At 37.2% G+C, this 22,145-nt stretch overlaps 1 protein-coding gene across 1 annotated transcript in view; it reads left to right on the top strand.

The window, feature by feature from the left end:
* Positions 1–22,145, top strand: part of SLCO6A1 (solute carrier organic anion transporter family member 6A1) — a 125,749-nt gene that overhangs the window by 1,584 nt on the left and 102,020 nt on the right. Inside the window, exons 2-4 of the mRNA XM_004375070.1 lie at positions 5,790–6,050; positions 9,865–10,050; positions 16,003–16,099. Coding sequence (XP_004375127.1) covers positions 5,790–6,050; positions 9,865–10,050; positions 16,003–16,099 — 544 coding nt within the window. The remainder of the gene's footprint in view (positions 1–5,789; positions 6,051–9,864; positions 10,051–16,002; positions 16,100–22,145) is intronic.

Below are 22,145 nucleotides of genomic sequence, written 5' to 3'. Positions count from 1 at the left end.
GACAGGATACTGAGAGGTATTTTGTTGTTGTTGTTGTTGTTGTGTGCTGTCAAGTTGATTCCGATTCACAGCAACCCTATAGGGCAGAGTAGAACCGCCCTATAGGGTTTCCAAGGCTATAATCTTATGGAAGCAAATTGCCACATCTTTCTCCCACAGAGGGGTTGGTACTGCCAAACTTTCAGTTACCAGCCGAGCACTTGATTAACCACTGAGCCAGCAGGGCTCCTTAAGAGGTATTTAGCCTAGTGGTGTAGTGGTTAAGAGGTATGACTGTTAACTAAAAGGTTGGCAGTTCAAATCCACCGGCCACTCCTTGGAAACCGTATGGGGGTAGTTCTGCTCTGTCCTATAGGATTGCTATGAGTTGGAATCGACTTGATGACAACATTTTTTTTTTTTTAAATGTGCTGGGTGATAAGTAAGGCACTTTACAGGCATTATCTCACTTAATGTGATCCTCTTTTAGGTAAGTAATGAGGAGCCATTGAAGGTTTTTGAACAAGGGGTGAGAGTGATTGGTTATAAAACTCCACCACTTATTAACCGATTTCATATAGGTCATTCTTCAGTTTGGGTACAGTATTGGGTTTTCTATTCATGAACATGGTATATCTTTTCATTTATCCAGGTATCAATCAATAGATCTTGATTATTTTTAGTGATATTTATTTTTAGTAATATTTTACTGCGATTTCGGTGAAAGTTTACATAGCAAATTAGGTTCCCATTTGGCACTTTGATTACAAATTTTTCAGTGATATTACATTTTTCATAATGTGTCAGCATTCTCTTTAATTGTGTTCTTGTTGTTCTGTTTCCAGTGCTCTAAATTCCCTGCCCCTTTGTCTTTTCATCTTTGCTTTAGAGTAATTTTGGCCTCATATAGATGTTTTTTTAATGGAGCACTGTTGAAATTCTGAGGTCTGCTTGGGTCTATTTCTAGCCTCTCAAGTCTATTCCATTGATCTAATACATTTACACTTATGCAAATATTATATTGCGTTGCTCACTGTTGCTTTCTTTTATGTCTCGATCAGGTAGTGAAAGCCTTCTGACTTGGTTCTTTTTAAGAGTTGTTTTGGCTATTGTTTTAGTAATTTAGTGCTACTATAACAGAGATATCACAAATGGGTGGCTTTAACAAATAGAAATTTATTTTCTCACAGTTTAATAGTCTAGAAGTCCGAATTTAGGGTGTTGGCTCTAGGGGAAGACTTTGTCTCTTGGTCACCTGTAGAGGAAGGTCCTTGTCTCTTCTGAGCTTCTGCTCCTGGGAAATCTTCATGTGGCTTAGCATCTCTTTCCCTCATGTTTGCTTCTTTTGCTTACTTGTTTGCCATATTTTTACACAAATGCCTTCCATGTTTATTTACCAACACTGCCTTTCCCAGGGAGGTATTTTCCTAAGTGCCACTATGCCAATTTTTTTTTAAACATTGATGTTAAAAAATACATATATATTAGCAGGCTTACAAAAATATCTCAAGGGGGAGGGCGGCCTTGGGAAGCAGACATAGAAGGGCGTGTTATTTGCATAAAAATACGGTAATCTCTTTTATATCTCAAAAGAGATTGATTTAAGACACACCATACACTAATTCTGTTCATTAACATAACAGAGACAGCACACTCCCAAATGGGATTATAACAACAGGCGTAGAGGTTAGGATTTATAACACATATTTTGGGGGACACAATTTAATCCATAACATTCCACCCTTTGCTCCCCCCCCCCAAATTTATGTCCTTGCCACATGCAAAACACATTCACGCTATCACATCATCCTGAAAGTCTTAAATCAACTCCAAGTCCAAAATCTCATCTTCTGAATCATCTAAATCAAATATGAGTGAGACTTTAGGTGTATTCCATCCTGGGGCAAAATACCTCTTCATCTGTGAACCTGTGAAATCTAGAATACAAGTTATCTGTTTCCAAAGTACAATGGTGGGACAGGCACAAGGTAGACATTTCCATTATAAATGGGAGAAATTGGAGAGAAAGAAGGGATGACAGGCACCAAGCAAGTCCCAAACCTAGCAGAACAAATTACATTAGCTATCAAGGCTTGAAAATAATCCTCTGTTCTATAAGACCATCTGGGCAGTGACCCTACCCTCCAGACTCTGGGTGTTGGTCATGCCCTCTGGATTCTGGGTGGAGGGCCTTTGGCTCTGGGCTTCAGATCTGCCTTCCAGACTCTCTGGAATGGCAACTCTGCTACCTTGGCTTTAGGTGGTCCCACACTCCTAGTTCATGTCAGTGGTGACCCCACCCCCTTGACCCCAGAAGGCCCCATTCTTCTGCCCCTTGGGCATGGCGGCCCTTCCTCCTCAGCTTTGGGCAGCTCTATCCCCCTGGAACACCTTAATGGCAGCCCCACACTCCAAAACTGAGTTGGCGAAGATCTGACGCTTTGAAACCTAGGAGGCTGTGGCCCCACCCCTTGAGATCCAGGAAACTGTGGCCCCACCCTTGGAAATGGAAAAGGCCTTGCTTCCCATGCTCCTTCCAACAGTTCTGCTGATCTCTGAGCTGCTCCAGGAATGGTCCCTTTCTTTTCTTGGAGGACAACAAATGTAGCGCCTTTGGCCTGTTTCCTGCCTAGAGTCCAAAAGGCAGATAGTGTTCTTTCCTTTTGTTCTTTCTTTGTCCCCTTCAGTCTAAAATGATGGGTTTTTGCTGTGGTAGTTGGTTAGATCTATCAACCACAGACTTAATCTGTTTAGCCAAAGATTGTGTAGCCACATCTTTGGTAAACATTCTAGGACACATGTCCTTAGTTTGTACAATGCAACTTTGCTGAATTCATTTATTAGCTCTAGTAACTTTCTTGTGCATTCTTTGGGATTTTCTACATATATGATTATGTTGTCTAAGAATAGAATAGTTTTACTTCTGATCTGGATGCCTTTTATTTCTTTTTCTTGCCTAATTGCTCCAGTTAGAGCTTTAAGTACAATGTTGAATAGCAGTGATGATAGCAGACATCCTTGTCTTGTTCTTGATCTTAGGGTGAAAGCTTTCAGTCTTTCACCATTGAGTATGATGTTGGCTGTGGGTGTTTCATAAATGCCTTTTATTATATTGTGGAATTTTTCTTGTAGTCCTAGTTTTCTAAGTGTTTTTATGATGAAAGTGTGTTGGATTTTATCCTCACAATCACTAGCACATTCAAGTCTATTGTTGCATCTACTGTGCCAGTCCATCTCACTGAGGTTCTCCTACCCCTCATTGGCACTTTATTTCACCAAACACAATATCCTCTTCTACTGATGATCCTACCTGATGACATGTGTCCAAAGCAAGCAAATTGGACAATGTTCTGTTGTGATCCATAAGGTTTCACTGGCTAATTTTTGGAAGTAGATCACCAGGCCTTTCTTCCTAGTGTGTGTCAGTCTGGAAACTTTGCGGAAACCTGTCCACCATGTGTTACTGTACCGGTATTTTAAATACCAGTGGCATAGCTTCTGGCATCACAGCAACACACAAGCCACCACAGTACAACAAACTGACAAATGGTGAAGGGAGTTACAAATGTCAACTGTGGCCTCATAATAATTTAGAGACATAAAAACTTTAGCATCTGCGGGTTTTCTCTTATTTGTTTTCTGTGTATACAGACATACACATAAACATTTATCTACACATTTATGTGTGTTTATTTGTGTTCCAATTCTTCCTCTTTTCCCTTCCTCTTTCTCTTCCTATTTTATAAAACTATATTGTGGTAGACAGCCTTACAAAATAGTCTCTAGGGTATAGAATTTCCTTGAATTAGAAAAGGAATTAACATCCCACCCTCAGAAATGGATATAGTTACTGATAGGACTTATTTCTTGCCTTGGCCATTATGCTCCTTGGCCACATATTGAGAGTTGATGAAAATTCTCCCAGGTGCAGCAAAGTTTTTCTTCTTGTTTCCTGCTGGCCTTAGCCTGTTAAACTAGTTGTGTCTCTAAGTTTGGCTTGTGGTTTCCTTGGCAATTCGATTACCTCATAAATTTAGTAGGCTTGTGATGTTTGTTTAATTATTGATTTACAATTTAGTCGTCATGGTAAAAAAAAAAAAACAAAAAACAGAAAACCCCACATTCTTCAGGTTTTTGGCTGAACTAGAAGAAGAATTAACATTACTCTGAGATGGATATGGTGACAGAATGGACTATATGTGTCTCCCTATTTGGGGAAAGAGTGAGAGCATCTTGTTTTGTAAGAACGATGATCGAATCGTCTTAAGCAGAAGCGTACTGCTGCTGCTGTTACTGATTTGATCTGGAAGTTTAAATATGGGAAGAAGAGAGGAAATGCATCCTGAGGAGTCTAAGGTGTGCACTCTGCCAGTTATTTGTCTGTTGGCCATAAACTCCCCTGCTGCCTTTCTGGACTCACAAGACTCGCAGCCTGTAAACTACATTTCCCAAATTCTCTTGCCAGCTGGCTTTCACTTAGATGTTGCTAGTGAGTGGCAGTGGTAGTATATTTGAAAGGGGACAAAGGGGCAAAGGGGCGTCTTTTTTCTTTCTTTTTTTTAAAAATCAGTTTCTGGTGGTGTTCTTGGCAGCTGCAACAGTGCTTAGTGAGTTTAATCTCCTGGGTTTATGCTGAGTAATAGATGCAGTTCCATCAGTAGCAACAGTGGATGATTCAGCAGCACAGTGTTTTTGGGCTCTGGCTCTGGTGACACAAGAGCAACAGAAGCATCAGGTGATTGAGCTGGCTCTGATGGCATTAGCAGGAGTGTGGGCTTCTGGCTTCCTGCAAAAGAGGTCGTGCTTATAGTTCCAGCAGCAGCACTGGCAGCAGTCCATGTTCCAGCAATTTCGCTGGCATAGATGTCATGAGTTTTGATTAGTAACTATTTTCCCTTTTCATTTCAACAAATATACCACTTTTGTAATCAATCCCTATATTAATTTTTTTTCTGTTTGAAACAGTGTGATTTTTTCCCTAGTAGATGCTGAGTGATAGGGATGCATATAATATGATACCATTTATTTAGCATTGAAGAACATGACAAGCAATACTCTCTATTGTTTAAGGATTTATAATATACACATTATTATAAGAGTATTAAAAAGGCACAGAAATGGTAAATACCAAATATAGGATACAGTTATGGAAAAGAAGTAGAAGAATGTGTTTGGGGTAGTACACACTGGGCTTCAACTATTTTGATAATGTTTTATTTCCTATTCTGGATGATAGATAAATATTCATTGTATTATTCTTTATTTGTTTTTTATAATCAAAATATAATACATTAGCATAAAGATAAGTACTAATTGAGATGATTAAAACAATCAGTATTATTCAGTAAATTACTCATAGAGGTAGTTGTTAAAAAAAACCAAAAAAAAAAAAAAACCTTCAGAAATTAGATTAACCAGTATTTCATACAAGTTAAGGACTATTAGAAGGAGTTCCTGGGTGGTGCAAACAGTAAGTGCTTGACTACTAACTGCAAGGTTGGCAGTTCAAATTCACCAGAGATGGATTGGAAGAAAGACCTAGTGATCTACTTTCAAAAGATTACAGCTATTGAAAACTCTATGGAGCACAGTTCTACTTTGACATACATGGATTCACCATGATACATAATTGACTCGATGGCAACTGGCAAACTGGTAAGGACTGTTAGAATTCTTATTTGCTTATAGGTCTTAAACATTCAGAATAATGCAAAATAAACTTAAATCGGTAAATAAAGTTTTGATTTTTTAATGATTGTAATGATCTATTAAAACGCTCATTATTGCTTTCTTTCTTTTTTACATTTTAGGTATCATATTTGGTCTTGTAGATCTGAGCATAGATCATTTTCAGAAGGACTATCATCTGAAAGCCATTGAGAGTTTACTGATATCATTGACCTATGATATTTCATCTTGTCTGGTAGCAATATTTATAGCATACTATGGAGGGAGAGGAAACAGACCAAGATGGATTGCAGTTTCCTCCATTTTAATAGGAATGGGATCACTTTTATTTTCTTATCCATACATTACTGGGGGAGATTATCAACTGAAGACAGAAATTGAAGGTAAGACTTTAAAATATAGTGTCATTCATCAAATGAACTTTTATTTAAATCACTGGTTCAAAGAACATAGAATAGACTGTGATACTTGTCTGTCTGTTCATCCATTCATCTATCCACCCATCTCTATTTATATGACCAAGTTTATTAAATTAATTAGAGTTCCTGAATAAACATTTATGGCATTCTTGCATCTTCTCATGATCATACATGCTTTCATGTAAAAGATGGGCCTAGGATGGAGAAAAGAGAATATTTTAGGATAATTATTTTATGGAGTTGTTTTTCTTTTAGCCATTTTCATACATAGTATAAATCTCATATATATTATGAATCTTTAGTAATTCTTTATATCTACAACGTTTTTAGATTAATCCGTGTATTCTGACTTCAACATGCACACACAATACAAATGTAAATCCACACACACAAAAAGAAAGGTCAGACTTTTTCTAATTACTTCTGCCATTTCAGTATGGGAGCCACCCTGTAATATAGTACTTTGAATATTAAAATGTTGGTGGCTTTTTCAATTTGTTCATTTTTTTTTCCTCCAATTTATTCAACAGCCTTCTCACTCCTCACACTTGTTGTAGTTAGGTGCAGTTGAGTTGGTTCTGACTCATAGTGACCCTGTGTACGACAGAGTGTAACACTGCCTGATCCTGCACCATCCTCACAATCGTTGTTATGCTTGAGCCTGTTGTTGCAGCCACTGTGTCAATCCATCTTGTCGAGGGTCTTCCTCTTTTTTTTTTTTTTGACTGACCCTCTATTTTACCAAGCATGATGTCCTTCTCCAGGGTCTGGTCCCTCCTGATAACATGTCCAAAGTATGTGAGATGAAGTCTCACCATTCTTGCTTCCAAAGAGCATTCTGGCTGTAGTTCTTCCAAGACAGATTTGTTTGTTCTTCTGACAGTCTGTGGTTTATTCAGTATTCTTGGCCAACATCATAATACAAAGGCATAAATTCTTCTTCAGTCTTCCTTATTCATTGTTCAGATTTCATATACATATGAAGCTATTGAAAACACCATGGTGTGGGTCAGGCACACCTGAGTCCACAAATTGACATCTTTGCTTTTTAACACTTTAAAGAGGTCTTTTGCAGCAAATTTGCCCAATGCAGTGGGTCATTTGATTTCTTGATGTTGCTTCCATGGGTGTTGATTTTGGATCCAAGTGAAATGAAATCCTTGACAACATCATGGTAAGTTCTATTTTACTGATAGAATACTTCAAAATTGCAACTGGAGGCTTGAATTTTCTATTCAATTCTTTCAGTTTGAGAAATGCCATGTGTGTTCTTCCCATTTGGTTTTCTAACTATATGTCTTTGCACATGTCATTATAATATTTTACTTTTTCTTCTTGAGCTGCCTTCTTTTACTTCATTATTTCTTCCATTTACTTTAGCTACTCTACGTTCAAGAGCAAGTTTCAAAATCTCTTCTGACATCCATATTGGTCTTTCTTTCTGTCTTTTTAATGACCTTTTGCTTTCTTCATGTATGATGTCCTTGATGTCTTCACACAACTCGTCTGGTCTTCAGTCATTAGTGTTCAGTGTGTCAAATCTATTCTTGAGATGGTCTCCAGATTCAGATGGGATATATTCAAGGTCGTACTGTAGCTCTCATGGATTGTTTTTTCTTCAGCTTCAACTTGAACTGGCATATGAGCAATTGATGGTCTGTTCCACAGTTGGCCCCTCGCCTTGTCCTGACTGATAACATTGAGCTTTTCCATCTTCTCTTTCCACAGATGTAGTTGATTTGATTATTGTGTATTCCATCTGATGAAGTCCAAGTGTATAGTTGCTGTTTATGTTGTTTAAAAAAGGTATTTGCAATGAAGAAGTCGTTGGTCTTGCAAAATTCTATTATGCGATCCGGTGTTGTTTCTGTCATCAAGGCCATATTTTCCAACTACCAATCCTTCTTTTTTGTTTCCAACTTTTGCATTCCAATTACCAGTAATTACCAATGCATCTTGATTGCATGTTTGATCTTCAATTTCCTCATCTTTGGCCTTAGTGGTTGGTACATAAATTTGAATAATAGTCCTATTAACTGGTCGTCTTTGTAAGCGTGTGGAAATTATCCTATCACTGACAGCACTGTACTTCAGGATAGATCTTGAAATGTTCTTTTTGACAATGAACATGACACCATTCCTCTTCAATTTGTTGTTCCTGGTGTAGTAGACCATTTGATTGTCTAATATAAAATGGCCAATACCAGTCCATTTCAGCTCATTAATGCCTAGAATATCAATCTTTATGTGTTCCATTTCATTTTTTGACGATCTCCAATTTTCCTACTCTCATACTTCGTACATTCGATGTTTAGATTATTAATAGATGTTTGCAGCTGTTTCTTCTCATTTTGAGTTGTGCCACATCAACAAATGAAGGTCCCTAAAGCTTTACTCTATCTATGTCATTAAGGTTGACTCTACTTTGAGGAGGCAGCTCTTCCCCAGTTGCATTTTCAGTGCCTTCCAACCTGAGGGGCTCATCTTCTGGCACTATATCAGACAATGCTCTGCTGCTATTCATAAAGTTTTCACTGGCCAGTATTTTCAGAAGTAGACTGCCAAATCGTTCCTAGTCTGTCTTAGTCTGGATGCTCTGATGAAACCTGTCCACTGAGAGTGGCCTTGCTAGTATTTGGAATACTGGTAGCAAAGCTTCCAGCATCACAGCAACATGCAAGTCATCATAGTACAACAAACTGACAGACATTTGGTAGATGGAATCTATAATTTCTCCTATATGTACATGTTCACATTCTTTACTTCTTCTTCCTGTTAAAATGGATAAGATGTCCTCCTGCTCAACATCCTATGCTCTCTTGTCTCCCAGGGAACATTCTCCATTGGTAATTTCTCTCTTCTTCATGCAAATTCTCCCTCTTTACTGGTTCCCACTCATTAGCATTTAAATTGCTCAAGTTCTTCCCATTCTTTAAAACAACATCAGCAACAATAACAATAAACACAATCCATACTCTTCTTTTTGTCATTTTGTACAATCTCCTCAGATTCACAGGCAAATTTCTTGAAAGAATTGCCCATGCTTCCTGACTTTCTCTCTTATTCTTTTTCCAGCCTACTTTAAGATGGCATCTGCCTTAAACACTGTAACAGAACTATTTTCACCAAGTCACTAATATAACTCATGTTATTTGATATAATGAAAACTTTTTGTTATATTTCTTGAACTATCACCAGTACTTTTCAGTTCTGACTGAACCTGTGTTCTAGAAGCTTTGGGGTCTAAAATGGGAAATTATTTAATCAGAATGACACAAAGTTAATGTGCAGATTGCTCCTAGAACTAAACCCAGGAGGTAATCTTGATGTTCAGATAATCCAGAACGTTAGAAACACTTTTATGTCAGAGTTAAAAGTCAGGGGTACCAGATACCATATTTAAGAGGAATGTATGGTTTTGTGTGTGTGTTATATAAATGTGTATGTGTACACACATACTTATAGACATATCAGTATGTGTTTATAGAAATATGAGTATGTGTGTATACCTAAAATAATGTGTTCATTTTATATTTTGGTTTATAATATGTGCATTTTTTCCAGTATTCCCGAAACTTTTCTTTTATCATGGCAGTTTTCTGAGAACATGATTGATTGTAGTACTACTATGTTCAGTGTTAATGAAACAACTAAAAGAAAAAAGCATAATGATAGTAATAGCTCTTAAAGGGTAGATATTTGATAAAGGATACTGCATATTTGTTGTTTGTTTAAATATTGAACTCACTTTGCAAAAATACAATTGTCTTTTCAAAAGATATCTGCCAAGCAACGAAGGTTATAAGTACTTGCCAGGATGCCCTACCATCATTCCAATCAAAATATACATCATTCTTCGTCTTTGGGCAGATCGTGCAGGGAATAGCAGGAATACCTCTTTATATCCTTGGAATAACCTTTGTTGATGACAGCGTTGACAGATACTCATCTGGTACCTATCTAGGCAAGTTGTTTTTTCCTCTAACATGATTGACCCGTTTTTAATTTTCACCGAACTTTTATGTGGCGGTGTGGCTATCTAAACTGATATAGAAGTGCCAGCTATTGGCTCTTATGATAAGTTTGTAATAAATGATAACTAGAATGCTTAACTTCAAAATCACACAGCTCCTAATTCAGAGGACCTGCTTGAATTTTGAAATTTTGGATGAAGGGATCTGAGGATCACTGAAAATATGTAGAGCAAGAGAAAAAAACACACAGTTTCTTAAGTAGTAAAAACGATACTCTTTCGCCACACACTTTCGTAAGAACTGCTGACCTTTTGGTAGCAGGTGAATGCTAAACCACTGGGCCACCAGGGCTCCTACTGCAAAATAGATAAAGAAAAAAAGAAAAGGACCATATAGACAATATATATGTATACACCTACTCCTCACTTATCAACTATCTCATCATCTGACATTTCACATTTATGACAATAGTAAAAAATCTACTATCCGTATATTTTGCACATTAATGACATATGTCTGGCTGTAACCTTTCATGATCAGTGGGACAGACAGTGCCCACCCACATTTTCCGCATCTTGGGTCCAACAGGACATGTATATCCCACGTAATATTTTGTGCTCTGATATGGTCATCCTCCATTTTCACATAACGCCAATTTTCGCATAATGACAGGTCTTTGGAACCTAACCGTGTTGATAAGTGAGGAGTGGGCATATATATATGTGTGCGTGTGTGTGTGTATCCATGTCTCATATGTCAGTTTGTTGTACTGTGGTAGCTAGCGTGTTATGATGCTAGAAGCCATGCCACCGGTATTACAAATACTAGTAGGATCATCTACAGTGGACAGGTTGCAGTAGAGCTTCCAGACTAAGACAGAACTAGGAGGGAACACCTGGTGATCTACAGGCAGTCCTTGACGTATGACGTATTTGAGTTATGACAAACTATGCTTACGACAGTCCGTTTTTTTTTTCTTTTTGTACATCTTATTGTTACAAGTATGTACTATATACAGTGTTGCAGCATGTAATTTGCTGATGTTATTCTAAGATGTTCACTTGCAGATGTTCAGTTTTATGATTTACTGTTCAAAACACTGCCATATAGATTTAGTTTTCTAAACTAAAACAGGGGCTTCCATTGCTTGAGAACATGGACCCAAACGCTGATCGCTTTGCTGAAGTCAGTAGGCAGATTCAGGAAGCTGTGGGGTGTTACCTCAAAATACCTGTTAAACCCATTGCTGTTGAGTCGATTCCAACTCATAGTGACCCGATAGGACAGAGTAGAACTGTTGCATAGGGTTTCCAAGGAGCAGCTGGTAGATTTGAACTGCTGATCTTTCGGTAGCAGGTGAATGCTTAACCACTGGGCCACCAGGGCTCCTACTGCAAAATAGATAAAGAAAAAAAGAAAAGGAGCATATAGACAACGATCACTAATTTTCTAATTAGAAATGCCATCCCCATTCCCAGGATAACCCAGATGATCCACAGCCTTCCATAAGTGGAGTTATAACTGCGCCTGACAAAATGCCAATGTAGTCCAACTCTTCTTCATCGTCAGAGTAAATTTTTATGATTGGTGTATTTTTTTATGTACAAATTAAAATCTATATGTAAGTTTATATGTAATATTCCAACCCCCAAAGGCAAATAAAGATCGAATATGTAAAGATACTGATAATAAAAGGCAATCATAATGAAAACTAACAAAAAAAACCCGAGGTTTTCAACTTACATCAGAACCAACTTACGACAGAGTTGTTGGAAGGGAATCTGGTTGTAAGTCAGGGACTTCCTGTACTTCTAAAAAAAATGTAGCCAGTGAAAACCCTATAGATAACACAGAAAATTGTCTGATATAGTGCTGGAAGATGAGCCCCTCACGTAGGAAGGCACTCAAAATACGACTGGGGAAGAGCTGCCTCCTCAAAGTAGAGTCGACCTTAATGACATAGGTAGAGTAAAGCTTTCAGGACCTTCATGTGCTGATATGGCATGACTCAAAATGAGAAGAAACAGTTGCAAACATCCATTAGTAATTGGAATGTGGAAAATACGAAGTATGAATCAAGGAAAATTGCAAGTCATCAAAAAAATGAAATGGAGCACATAAAGATGGATATTCTAGGCATTAGTGAGCTGAAATGGACTAGTATTGGCCATTTTGAATTGGGTAATCATACATTCTACTATGCTGGGAATGGCAAATTGGAGAGAAATGGTGTTGCATTCACCATCAGAAAGAACATTTAAAGGTCTATCCTGAAATACAATGCTGCTGTTAGTGATAGGATAATATTCATAATGTTCAGATAATATTCATATGATAGGATAATATTCATATGTCATTTGACTATTATTCAAACTTATACACCAACCACTAATGCCAAAGATGAAGAAACTAAAGATTTTTACCAAATTCTCCAGTCAGAAATTGATGAAACATGCAATCAAGATTCATTGATAATTACTGGTGATTGGAATGTGAAAGTTGGAGACAAGAAGGATCAGTAGTTGGAAAATATGGCCTTGGTGATAGAAATGACACTAGACATTGTATGATAGAATTCTGCAAGACCAACAACTTATTTATCAGAAATATCTTTTTTCATCAAGATAAGTGATGACTATACACGTGAACCTTGCTGGATGGAATACACAGGAATCAAATCAACTACATCTGTGGAAAGAAATGATGGAGAAGTTCAATATCATCAGTCAAAACAAGGCCAGGGGCTGACTGTGGAACATACCATCAGTTGCTCATATGCAATTTCAAAGTGAAGTTGAAGAAAATTAAAACAAGTCCATGAGATCTAAAGTACGATCTTGAATATATCCCACCTAAATTTAGAAATCATCTCAAGAATAGATTTGATGCATTGAACACTAATGACCAAAGACCAGAAGAGTTGTGGGATGACATCAAGGACACCATACATGAAGAAAGCAAAAGATCATTAAAAAGACAGGAAAGAAAGAAAAGACCAAAATGAATGTCAGAAGAGACTCTGAAACTTGCTTTTGAATATAGAGTAACGAAAGTGAATGGAAGAAATAGTGAAATAAAAGCTGAATAGAAGATATCAAAGGGTGGCTAGAGAAGACAAAATAAATTATTATAATGAACTGTTCAAAGACCTGGAGATAGAAAACCAAAATAGAAGAACACTGTTGGCATTTCTCAAGCTAAAATTCGAACTGAAGAAAAAATTCAAGCCTTGAGTTGCAGTATCAAAGAAGTGTATGGACAAAATACTGAACAACTCAGGAAGCATCAAAAGAAAACGGAAGGACTGCAGAGAGTCACTGTACCAAAAAGAATTGGTCGATGTTCACCTATTTCAGGAGGTAGCATATAATCAGGAACCAATGGTATTGAAAGAAACAGTCCAAGCTTCACTGAAGGCATTGGTGAAAAACAAGGCTACATGGAGTTATGGAATACCAATTGAGATGCTTCAACAAATGAATGTGATGCTGGAAGTGCTCACTGATTTATACCAAAAAATTTGAAAGAGACCTGCCTGTCCAACCAACTGGAAGAGATTCATATTTGTACCCATTCCAAAGAAATGTGATCCAACACAATGTGGAAATTATTGAACAATATCATTAATACCACATGCAAGCAAAATTTTGCTGAAGATAATTCAAAAATGGCTACAACAGTACCTGAACAGGGAACTGCCAGAAATTCAGTCTGGACTCAGAAGAGGTTATGGAACAAGGGATATCACTGCTAATGTCAGATGGATCTTGGCTGAAAACAGAGATAACCAGAAAGATGTTTACCTGTGTTTTATTGACTACACAAAAGCATTCAGTGGTGTGGATCATAACAAATTATGGATAACACTGTGAAGAATGGGAATTCCAGAACACTTGATTGTGCTCATGCAGAACCTATACATAAACCAAGAGGTCGTTGTTTGAACAGAACAAGGGGATATGTGTGGTCTAAAATCTGGAAAGGTGTGCATCAGGGTTGATGTGTCTTTCCCTATATTTATTCATTCTGTACACTGAGCAAATAATCTGAGAAGCTGGAGTATATGAAGAAGAATGGGGCATCAGGATTGGAAGAAGACTAATTAACAACCTGCAATATGCAGATGACACAGCCTTGCTTGCTGAAAGTGAAGAGGACTTTAAGGACTTATTGATGAAGTCAAATACTACCACCTTCAGTACGGATTACACCTGAATGTGAAAAAAACAAAAATCCTCACAACTGGACCAAAAAGCAACATCATGATAAATAGAGAAAATATTGAAATTGTAAAGGATTTCATTATACTTGGGTCAACCATCAATGTCCATGAAAGTGGCAGTCAAGAAATCAAATGACTTATTGCATTGTTCAAATCTCTGCAAAAGACCTCTTTCAAGTGTTAAAAAGTGAAGATGTTACTTTGTGGACTAAGGTCTCCTTGACCCAAGCCATGGCATTTTTAATCACCTCATATGCATGCGAAAGCTAGACAATAAAAAAGTAAGACTGAAGAAGAATTGATGCATTTGTATTAATAGTGTTGACGAAGAACAATGAATATACCATGGAATGCCAGAAGAATGAACAAATATGTCTTGAATGCTCGCTTACTTTGAACACGTTATTGGGAGGTACCAATCCCTGGAGAAGGACATCATGCTTTGTAAAGTACAGGGTGAGTGAAAAAGAAGATCTCAATGAAATGGAATGACACAGTGGCTGCAACAATGGGCTCAAACATAGCAACGATTGTGAGGATGGCATAGGAATGGGCACCATTTCACCCTATTGTACATGGGGTTTTTATGAGTCAGGACTGACTCAATGGCACCTACCAATAGCGATATATATATATATCAAACTATGTAAACTGTAGTCATTTTCTCTAGGAAAAAAAATCTAAAGTTACTGAATGGAATTGCTTGAGTAGTTGTGTGCTTAAACTTTGGAGATGGAGGTGGGAAGTTGCCATCATTATCATAAGGGGAATGGAGACATAATTTTGTGCCACCTCTGTACTAGATTCATCATCACCTCTGTCCTATAATAATCATCACCTTTCTAAGCCCTTTACATACTAACTTAATTGTTTTTGGGCCTCTCATATTTTGAAATTCAGTGAAATCATAATCTTGCATTTCCTATCGGGAGAGATAGGATATACTATTTAATTTGACATACTATACTGTGCCCTATTTATGTCTTATGCTACTGTAGCCTACAGTGAGTGACCCTGGGATATATCTCAGAATAATCTGCAGTTTCTTATGTAGAAATAGACTCTGGTTCTCGTAGATCATCTACATATACAGGTTATCTAATTATCATCTTTGAAAAAAATTTTATAGTTGTTTTTATATACTTACTGGGGAGGTGATTTAAAAGAAAGTCTCAAGTTGCATCAAAATAATTATTTTCCACCAGAGATAAGAAAAGTCATGTCAAAAAACTAAAATAGCAGATATCCATGTTCCTGTTTGCTTTTAGAGTCTTTTTTTTTAGTGATTTATTAGCGTTGGCTGACAGTAGCGACAGATACCAGTTTGTTTTACTCTTGGTTCTACTGAATGAAATTAGTACACACATCGGTACACTGCAGAGAAAAGCTTGCATTATTGCCACCTCCCCCCATTCTGGCAGCCAGGGTGAAGCTAGCATTAAAGTATCATCTAGCTATAGAACCATATTTTAAAATGAAGTAAGGTATAATGAACTGATATTTATATAAAAAATCCACGTTTATTCATAGTACATTAAATATATAAATTAAATAGGGTTTAATCAAGTATATATTCAAATTATCTGATTTTCCTAATATGTGCATTGGGTAATGTGCTATGAAAAATGTTAAAAAATAATCTATTTCAGTCACTTAATTTTTATCATTTTATGACAGTGCTATCTCATCTACTTGTTGATGTTCAATATTTGTTTTACAGGCCTTGGAGAAGCTTCGACAATGACCGGATATGCTTTGGGCATTGCAATAGGAGCACCACAAGTTCAGGCCTCTGTGAACAGTACTTCCTTAAACAAGCAAGCCATTTCTCTTTCCTTTTTTTTTTTTTTGGTGTTGATTGCATTAATGATATGGAGACATCTATCTGTGTAAAATGTTTATTAGATAGCTACAGTAAGTTATAAATATATATTGTTAAAGCTGTGTTTTAAGTGTGTATTGGGGCGTAGTATCATCAGTGACGACTCCTTGCCTTTTCTAGTTCTATATTGAGATGATAGAGTTAATGAAGGAGATATAATTTATCATCACTGGAAAATGGAGAAGTCACCCTACATTTCTGAAACTGGATTCATATAAACGTAGAACAGATAGAAACTGAGATACAGAAGCCAACTAGTTCCTGTTATTTGCTCCCATCTAGCTAATTAGTTCAATAGTTATTCATTGCCACAAATACTACCTGCCAGCTTTCCTGACAGCTCAGCTGGGTTCTTGCTTTGCTACAGTGAAGTTTTAGTGAGTGCCAGATGATCATCATAAAGGGGGATAGATTAGGTGTCAGGGAATAAGCTGTGTGCTTCTCTAAATTCAGTCTCTATCCTTCTACACCCTTCTCTAGCCCTCCTCTCTGCTCTGGGATGCTGACCTGTATTGACTGCCTCAACATACTTCCCTGAGCTCTGGGTTTCAGTTGGGTTTAGCCAATGAGTGGCACTGGCAGAACAGAGCAAGAGCAGAATAAGGGCATTTATCCTCCCAGCTCTTTTCCTGTGGGGCTGTACCCAGGTTAACTATATCCTTCTGAAGGTCAGAGCTCCTGTCAAGATGCCCTCTGTATTTATTGAACACTGTTCCACTTGGTAGTCAGGCTTGTGGTAACAGCTTGCTACTGTTGCTAGCTTCAGAATTATGCACTATCTCTCATTCATTTCCCTGAACTCTGCCCGCACTACTGAAGATAGTCCCTTATCACTCTCTTCAAATTATCTAGTGTGAGTATACTGTTTCCTGGCAGGAAAAGCAGTATCAGAAATGGCAATAAGAAATAGACTTCCCAAATTGGATTATAGAAATTGGTTGCTCACGTATTTGTGAGTACAGATAATCTCCCTGTTGGGGAAAATTGGACACAGTTACTAAAATTATCATAGTTTGTTGCAAGGGAGGGCACGACATTGGAAAATTAAATGGCTATAGCATTTAATAGGAATTCCTGGGTGGTTCCAACGGTTAAAATACTTGGCTACTAACTGAAAGGCTGGACGTTTGAATCCACAGAAGTGCCTCAGAAGAAAGGCCTGGCAACTACTTTTGAAAAATCAGCTATTGAAAACCTCATGGAGCACAGTTTTACACTGGAATCGACTAAACAGCAACTGGTTTAGCATTTGATAATTCAATGACAAAAGTGATTTTAAAGACTTCTGGTTCATATGGCTTCTTTTGACAATACTAGAGAACATTCTCTGGGGAAACGAAACATTGAAGGGTGTGAATGTTCGAAAAGACTGGCCTTTTGCCTGCATTAGATACTCCAGAGTGGCCTTGAAATACAGAAAATCCTTCTAGTGGTCACAATTTCAGGCTGGTTGTGGACTTAGCATAGAAGGAGAAGTGGCCTTAGGTATCTATACTGTTTTATGGTCAATGGATTGGTTGGATAGTCAGGCCTTCTTTAAAATCAAAATTGGAAAATAGATGACAAGGATAACACATGTGAGTGGACCTCTTGAAATGGGCACATGAAGAGGACATTCACTTTGGAAGAGGCTCTAAAATCAGTTGGACAAAATGACCCATCGTGTGGATTCCAGTCAGCTTCCTTTAAAAAAAAAAAAACACTCCGGTTCTTCTTCATGAAAAAGTAGCTATAGTTATAGGAATAGCGACTTTGCATGGGCTCCACAACACAGACTTCCTCTTACCAAGGACAATATCTGATCAAGAATATTCCTCAGGATTTGACTGTTGTTCCTGTCAATAGCAGAGGCCAACAGTGAGTCCTGGAAAAAGCTGGCCATCTGTTGTCAGGTTGATTTCATCAGGCCTCTTTTAACATAGAAAGTACAGTGATATGCTTTTATAGGGAAAAATATTCTGGGTAGGGTTTTTTCTTCTCTGCCATTAGTGCTTTTTCTAGCATCAACATTCACAGACTTGCAAATGCCTAATTCATCCCTGTGGTATCTCACACAATATTGCTTCTGATTAGGGAACATTTAACAAGACAAAGGAAGTGTGATAGTATGACAATTACAGAATTCATTGGTCTTACTCTGTCCCATTATCTATATAAACTGCTGGCTTGATAGAATGGTATAATGATTATGGTGCCTTCAACTGTTATGGTGACACCCATCTCTGAAGTTGGGTTACTGTCTGCAAGATGTGTTATATACTTTAATCTAGAAGTCTATATGTTGCCTTCTCCCCCATTTCCTGGATGCATGGATCTGGGGACCAGGGTGTGGGAGTGGACCATCTCACTTTTACATGAAGTATTCCACTGGAAGAATTTTTTACTTTCATTTCCTGCAACCTTGAGCTTGATGTGTTTGGAGGGCCTTGCTCACAAGGGGGGAATACTTCCACCATTGAACTTGGTCATGATTTTGATTCATCAGAAGCTTCGGCTTTTCTCAGCCATTTTGGGCTCCTAATGACCTGGAATCAATAGGCAGGGGAGGGGGTCACATTGCTGACCAGTGCTATTTATCAAATTCCTGGTGGAGGGGAAAGGGTTACTGCTACATAACTGAAAGAAGGATGACTTTGTTTGAAATTTACTTGGTTCTTAATATTCCTATGCCCAATAGTTCTCTTCACTGGAGAACTGCCTCATCTCATTAAAAGTCAGTACCATTAAGTGCTCAGAGCCTTAAGTTTGGGTCACCTCATCAGGTGAAGTATCCTCCCTAACCAAGGTGCTTACTGAGAGTCATGGATAGAATAGGTGGTGGAGGAATGGAGATGTGATGGTAAGTATAGACCTTGTGACTAGCTAATGAGGCTGGAACAGTGGCAACAAGTTTTTATGTTAATTTTATTCTATATTTTTTCTTCTGCCGCTTTATACGATGAGCCCTACTGATTGTAACTTTCTTAGATTGGGTTCACATCGAAGTAGAACTTGAGACAAGGATATTAGTGCATGCAGTTGTTTTGAGTTATGATACTGGGAAGCATGGTAGGGTAGTGGGGAAGTGAGCAAAGGAAGCCAATGAAGTAAGTGTTCATTATACTGAGAAGATTACTGCCTTGGGCAAGTGTGCCTCAATCTCACTGTAGAACTCTGGGAGATGATGTAGGACATGCCTCAGAGTTATCCCAACAGCAGCTCAAAGGAGCAGGGATGTGTATCCATTAACTGCTGGTATTCCTTTGTTGAGGGCTCATCCTGGGGTTACTCTTAACTCCTGGGCATTTCTGACTAAGAACAGAGTCCTTGATTTTCAAAGCTGTCTATTCAGTGAGCATGGGAATAGTGAATGCAGAACTAAAGCAATGTAATTGGGACACAGCAATGTTTTAGGTTTTAATTGAGAGTATAATTGAAGTTACAATCTTGTGATTTTTAAAATAATTATTGGGAATTAGTGTGTATCTCATGAATTTTTTGTTTTTCTTCACCTAGAAAAGAGAAAGAATAGATACTGAGGCACAAAAGTGATGGGTTGTGTTAGATCTCTTCTGTTTGCTGGTAGAGTTCCACTCTCTATCCTTATCTACCCTGCTCTGTATCCCCAGAGACTGACCCACAAGGACAACACCAATGGGCTTCTTACCGTCTGGTTTCCTTTTAGGTTTGGCTTATGTAGGGCACTGGCAAGAGATCTGAGGGCATGAGTAGTGTGAGGTCTGGATAGTCATCCTACTCTCCTGAATCTTCATGGTTGGCTGCACCAGTTTAATAAAAGCCACACCTCCTCTCCACTGATCCTCTTGATACAACTCTCTGTATGGTTTACCTAACTTTTATCTCCTCTTGTCTCTTCAGGCCTGGAGATGGTAGTGTTTCTTTGCTGTTGCTAGCCCCAGGGTACAGCTGTTCCTGTAGATTTCTCTAGATCCAGCTTACATCACTTAAATAGCACTTTTTATTAAATTGTATCCATAAATTACCTAAAGTGAGTGCATCATCAGGACGACAAATCATATTATATATATGTATATATTAGCCATCTGTATTTAAATTTCAATTTACTACTTATTTCCTTTTCCTTTTTTATATTGGCAGTTTCTTCCTTAAAGATTTATAAAAGTTCTTCATGTATTATAAATACTAATTGTTTATTAGATATATGACAAATAATCTTTCCCAATCTATCTTTAACTTTGCTATGGTATCTTTTATTATACAAAATTTGAAAAGTTTAATATAGTCATATATGTCAATATTTTTTCCTTTCATAAAAGTTTAGGTACCTATCTTGCTTATGAAGGTCTTACCCTCAACAAATTATTAAATTTTGACTATATTTTCTTCAGTACTTGTATAAACTTGTTTTGTACACTTAAATTTAACAATCAATTCCATTTATTTTTTGCATATACTATGAAGGATGGGTCAAGCTTCTATTTTTTCCTCAAAGAGATATTTAATTTTCCAAGTGACATTTATGAGTTATTCTTTGGTTTCTTTTATTTATTTAATTTATTTTTTAAAATAATATTTTACTGTATTTTTGGAGAAGGTTTACACAGCAGTTTAGGTTCCCATTTAACAATTTCAACATGATTTGTTCAATGACATTGGTTACATTTTTCACAAGTTGAGAACATTCTCATTTCTGTTCTGGTAGTTCTGTTTCCATTCATCTAGTTTCCCTGCCCCCTTAGATTCTTATCTTTTTTAGAAGTAGTTGTTGAATGTTTGGTCTTATATAAATTATTTTTTAAAGGATTTCATAGTACTCACGGGTGATATTCTTTATTTTGTGAGCCAATATATTATTTAGCTGAAAGGTGACCTCTGGGGTTAGTTTCGGTTCAAGGTTTAAAGAGTATTTGAGGGCAATAGTCTCAGGGAGACCTCCAGTCTCAGGCAGTCCAGTAAGTCTGAATTTTTTTAATGAATTTGAGGCTCTGTTCTATATTTTCTCCTATTTCATCAGGATCCATCTATTGTGGCCCTGATCAGAACAGTCAGTAGTGTTAGCCAGGCATCATCTAGTTCTTCTGGCCTCAGGGTAGAGGTTGTGGTTTGTATAGACTATTAGTCTTGTACACTAATTTTTTCTTTGAGTCTTTGGTTTCCTTATTTCTCTTTTGCTCCAGACAAGAAGAGACCAATAGCTATATCTTAGATGACTGCTCACAAGTTTTTAAGATTCCAGATGCTACTCACCAAACTAGGATATAGAACATAAACTTTATGAACTATATTATGCCAATTGACTGAGATGTCCTTTGAGAATATGGTCCTAAGCCTACAAATCCAGAAAATCACTCCTGCAAGGTATTTGGTTATATCTAAGAAATATCTGTAACCATGCCCCCATGTGCTTTATTTTATATGTATGTATATATAGTCACATACTTGCATATACATATGCATAAGCTATATATACACACATATATACTCACATATACATACCTACACATATATATGCATACGCACATACATATATACCCGTGCATGTATTTTTTGGTTGTTGTTGATATTATTTCAAAATTATATATGCCACAGCAATTACCAAAAGGTCTTTTTTTCTTGTGTACATCTTAGTGTTATTGTTTACCTTCATTAGGCTGTGTGTACTTCACTCTTATTTGGTGTTCTGTGGTTTCTTTACTGATATTAAATACTGTTTTTATCATAATTTAAATTTCCCTATATACATAGGGATTTTTTGTCTCTCTAATTTGTTCTCTGATATATTTTTCTGTTCTCATGCCAATACTACAATGTTTTAATTACTAAAGTTTTATAATAAAGTATGATTTGTTATTTGGTTGGGTAATAAGTTCCCAGTCATTATTTTCTTCATTAAATATTAGGGGTTATTTTATTTATTTATTTATTTTTATTGTACTTCAGGTGAAGGCTTACAGAACAAATAGTTTCTCATGAAACAGTAGTACACATATTGTTTTATGACATTGGTTAACAACCCCACA

Source organism: Trichechus manatus, unplaced genomic scaffold (genome assembly GCF_000243295.1).
Source record: "Trichechus manatus latirostris isolate Lorelei unplaced genomic scaffold, TriManLat1.0 scaffold00032, whole genome shotgun sequence".
NCBI classification, from domain to species: domain Eukaryota; kingdom Metazoa; phylum Chordata; class Mammalia; order Sirenia; family Trichechidae; genus Trichechus; species Trichechus manatus.
The sequence above is the reverse complement of the archived record's forward strand: the minus strand, read 5'-3'. Positions and strand labels throughout refer to the sequence as shown.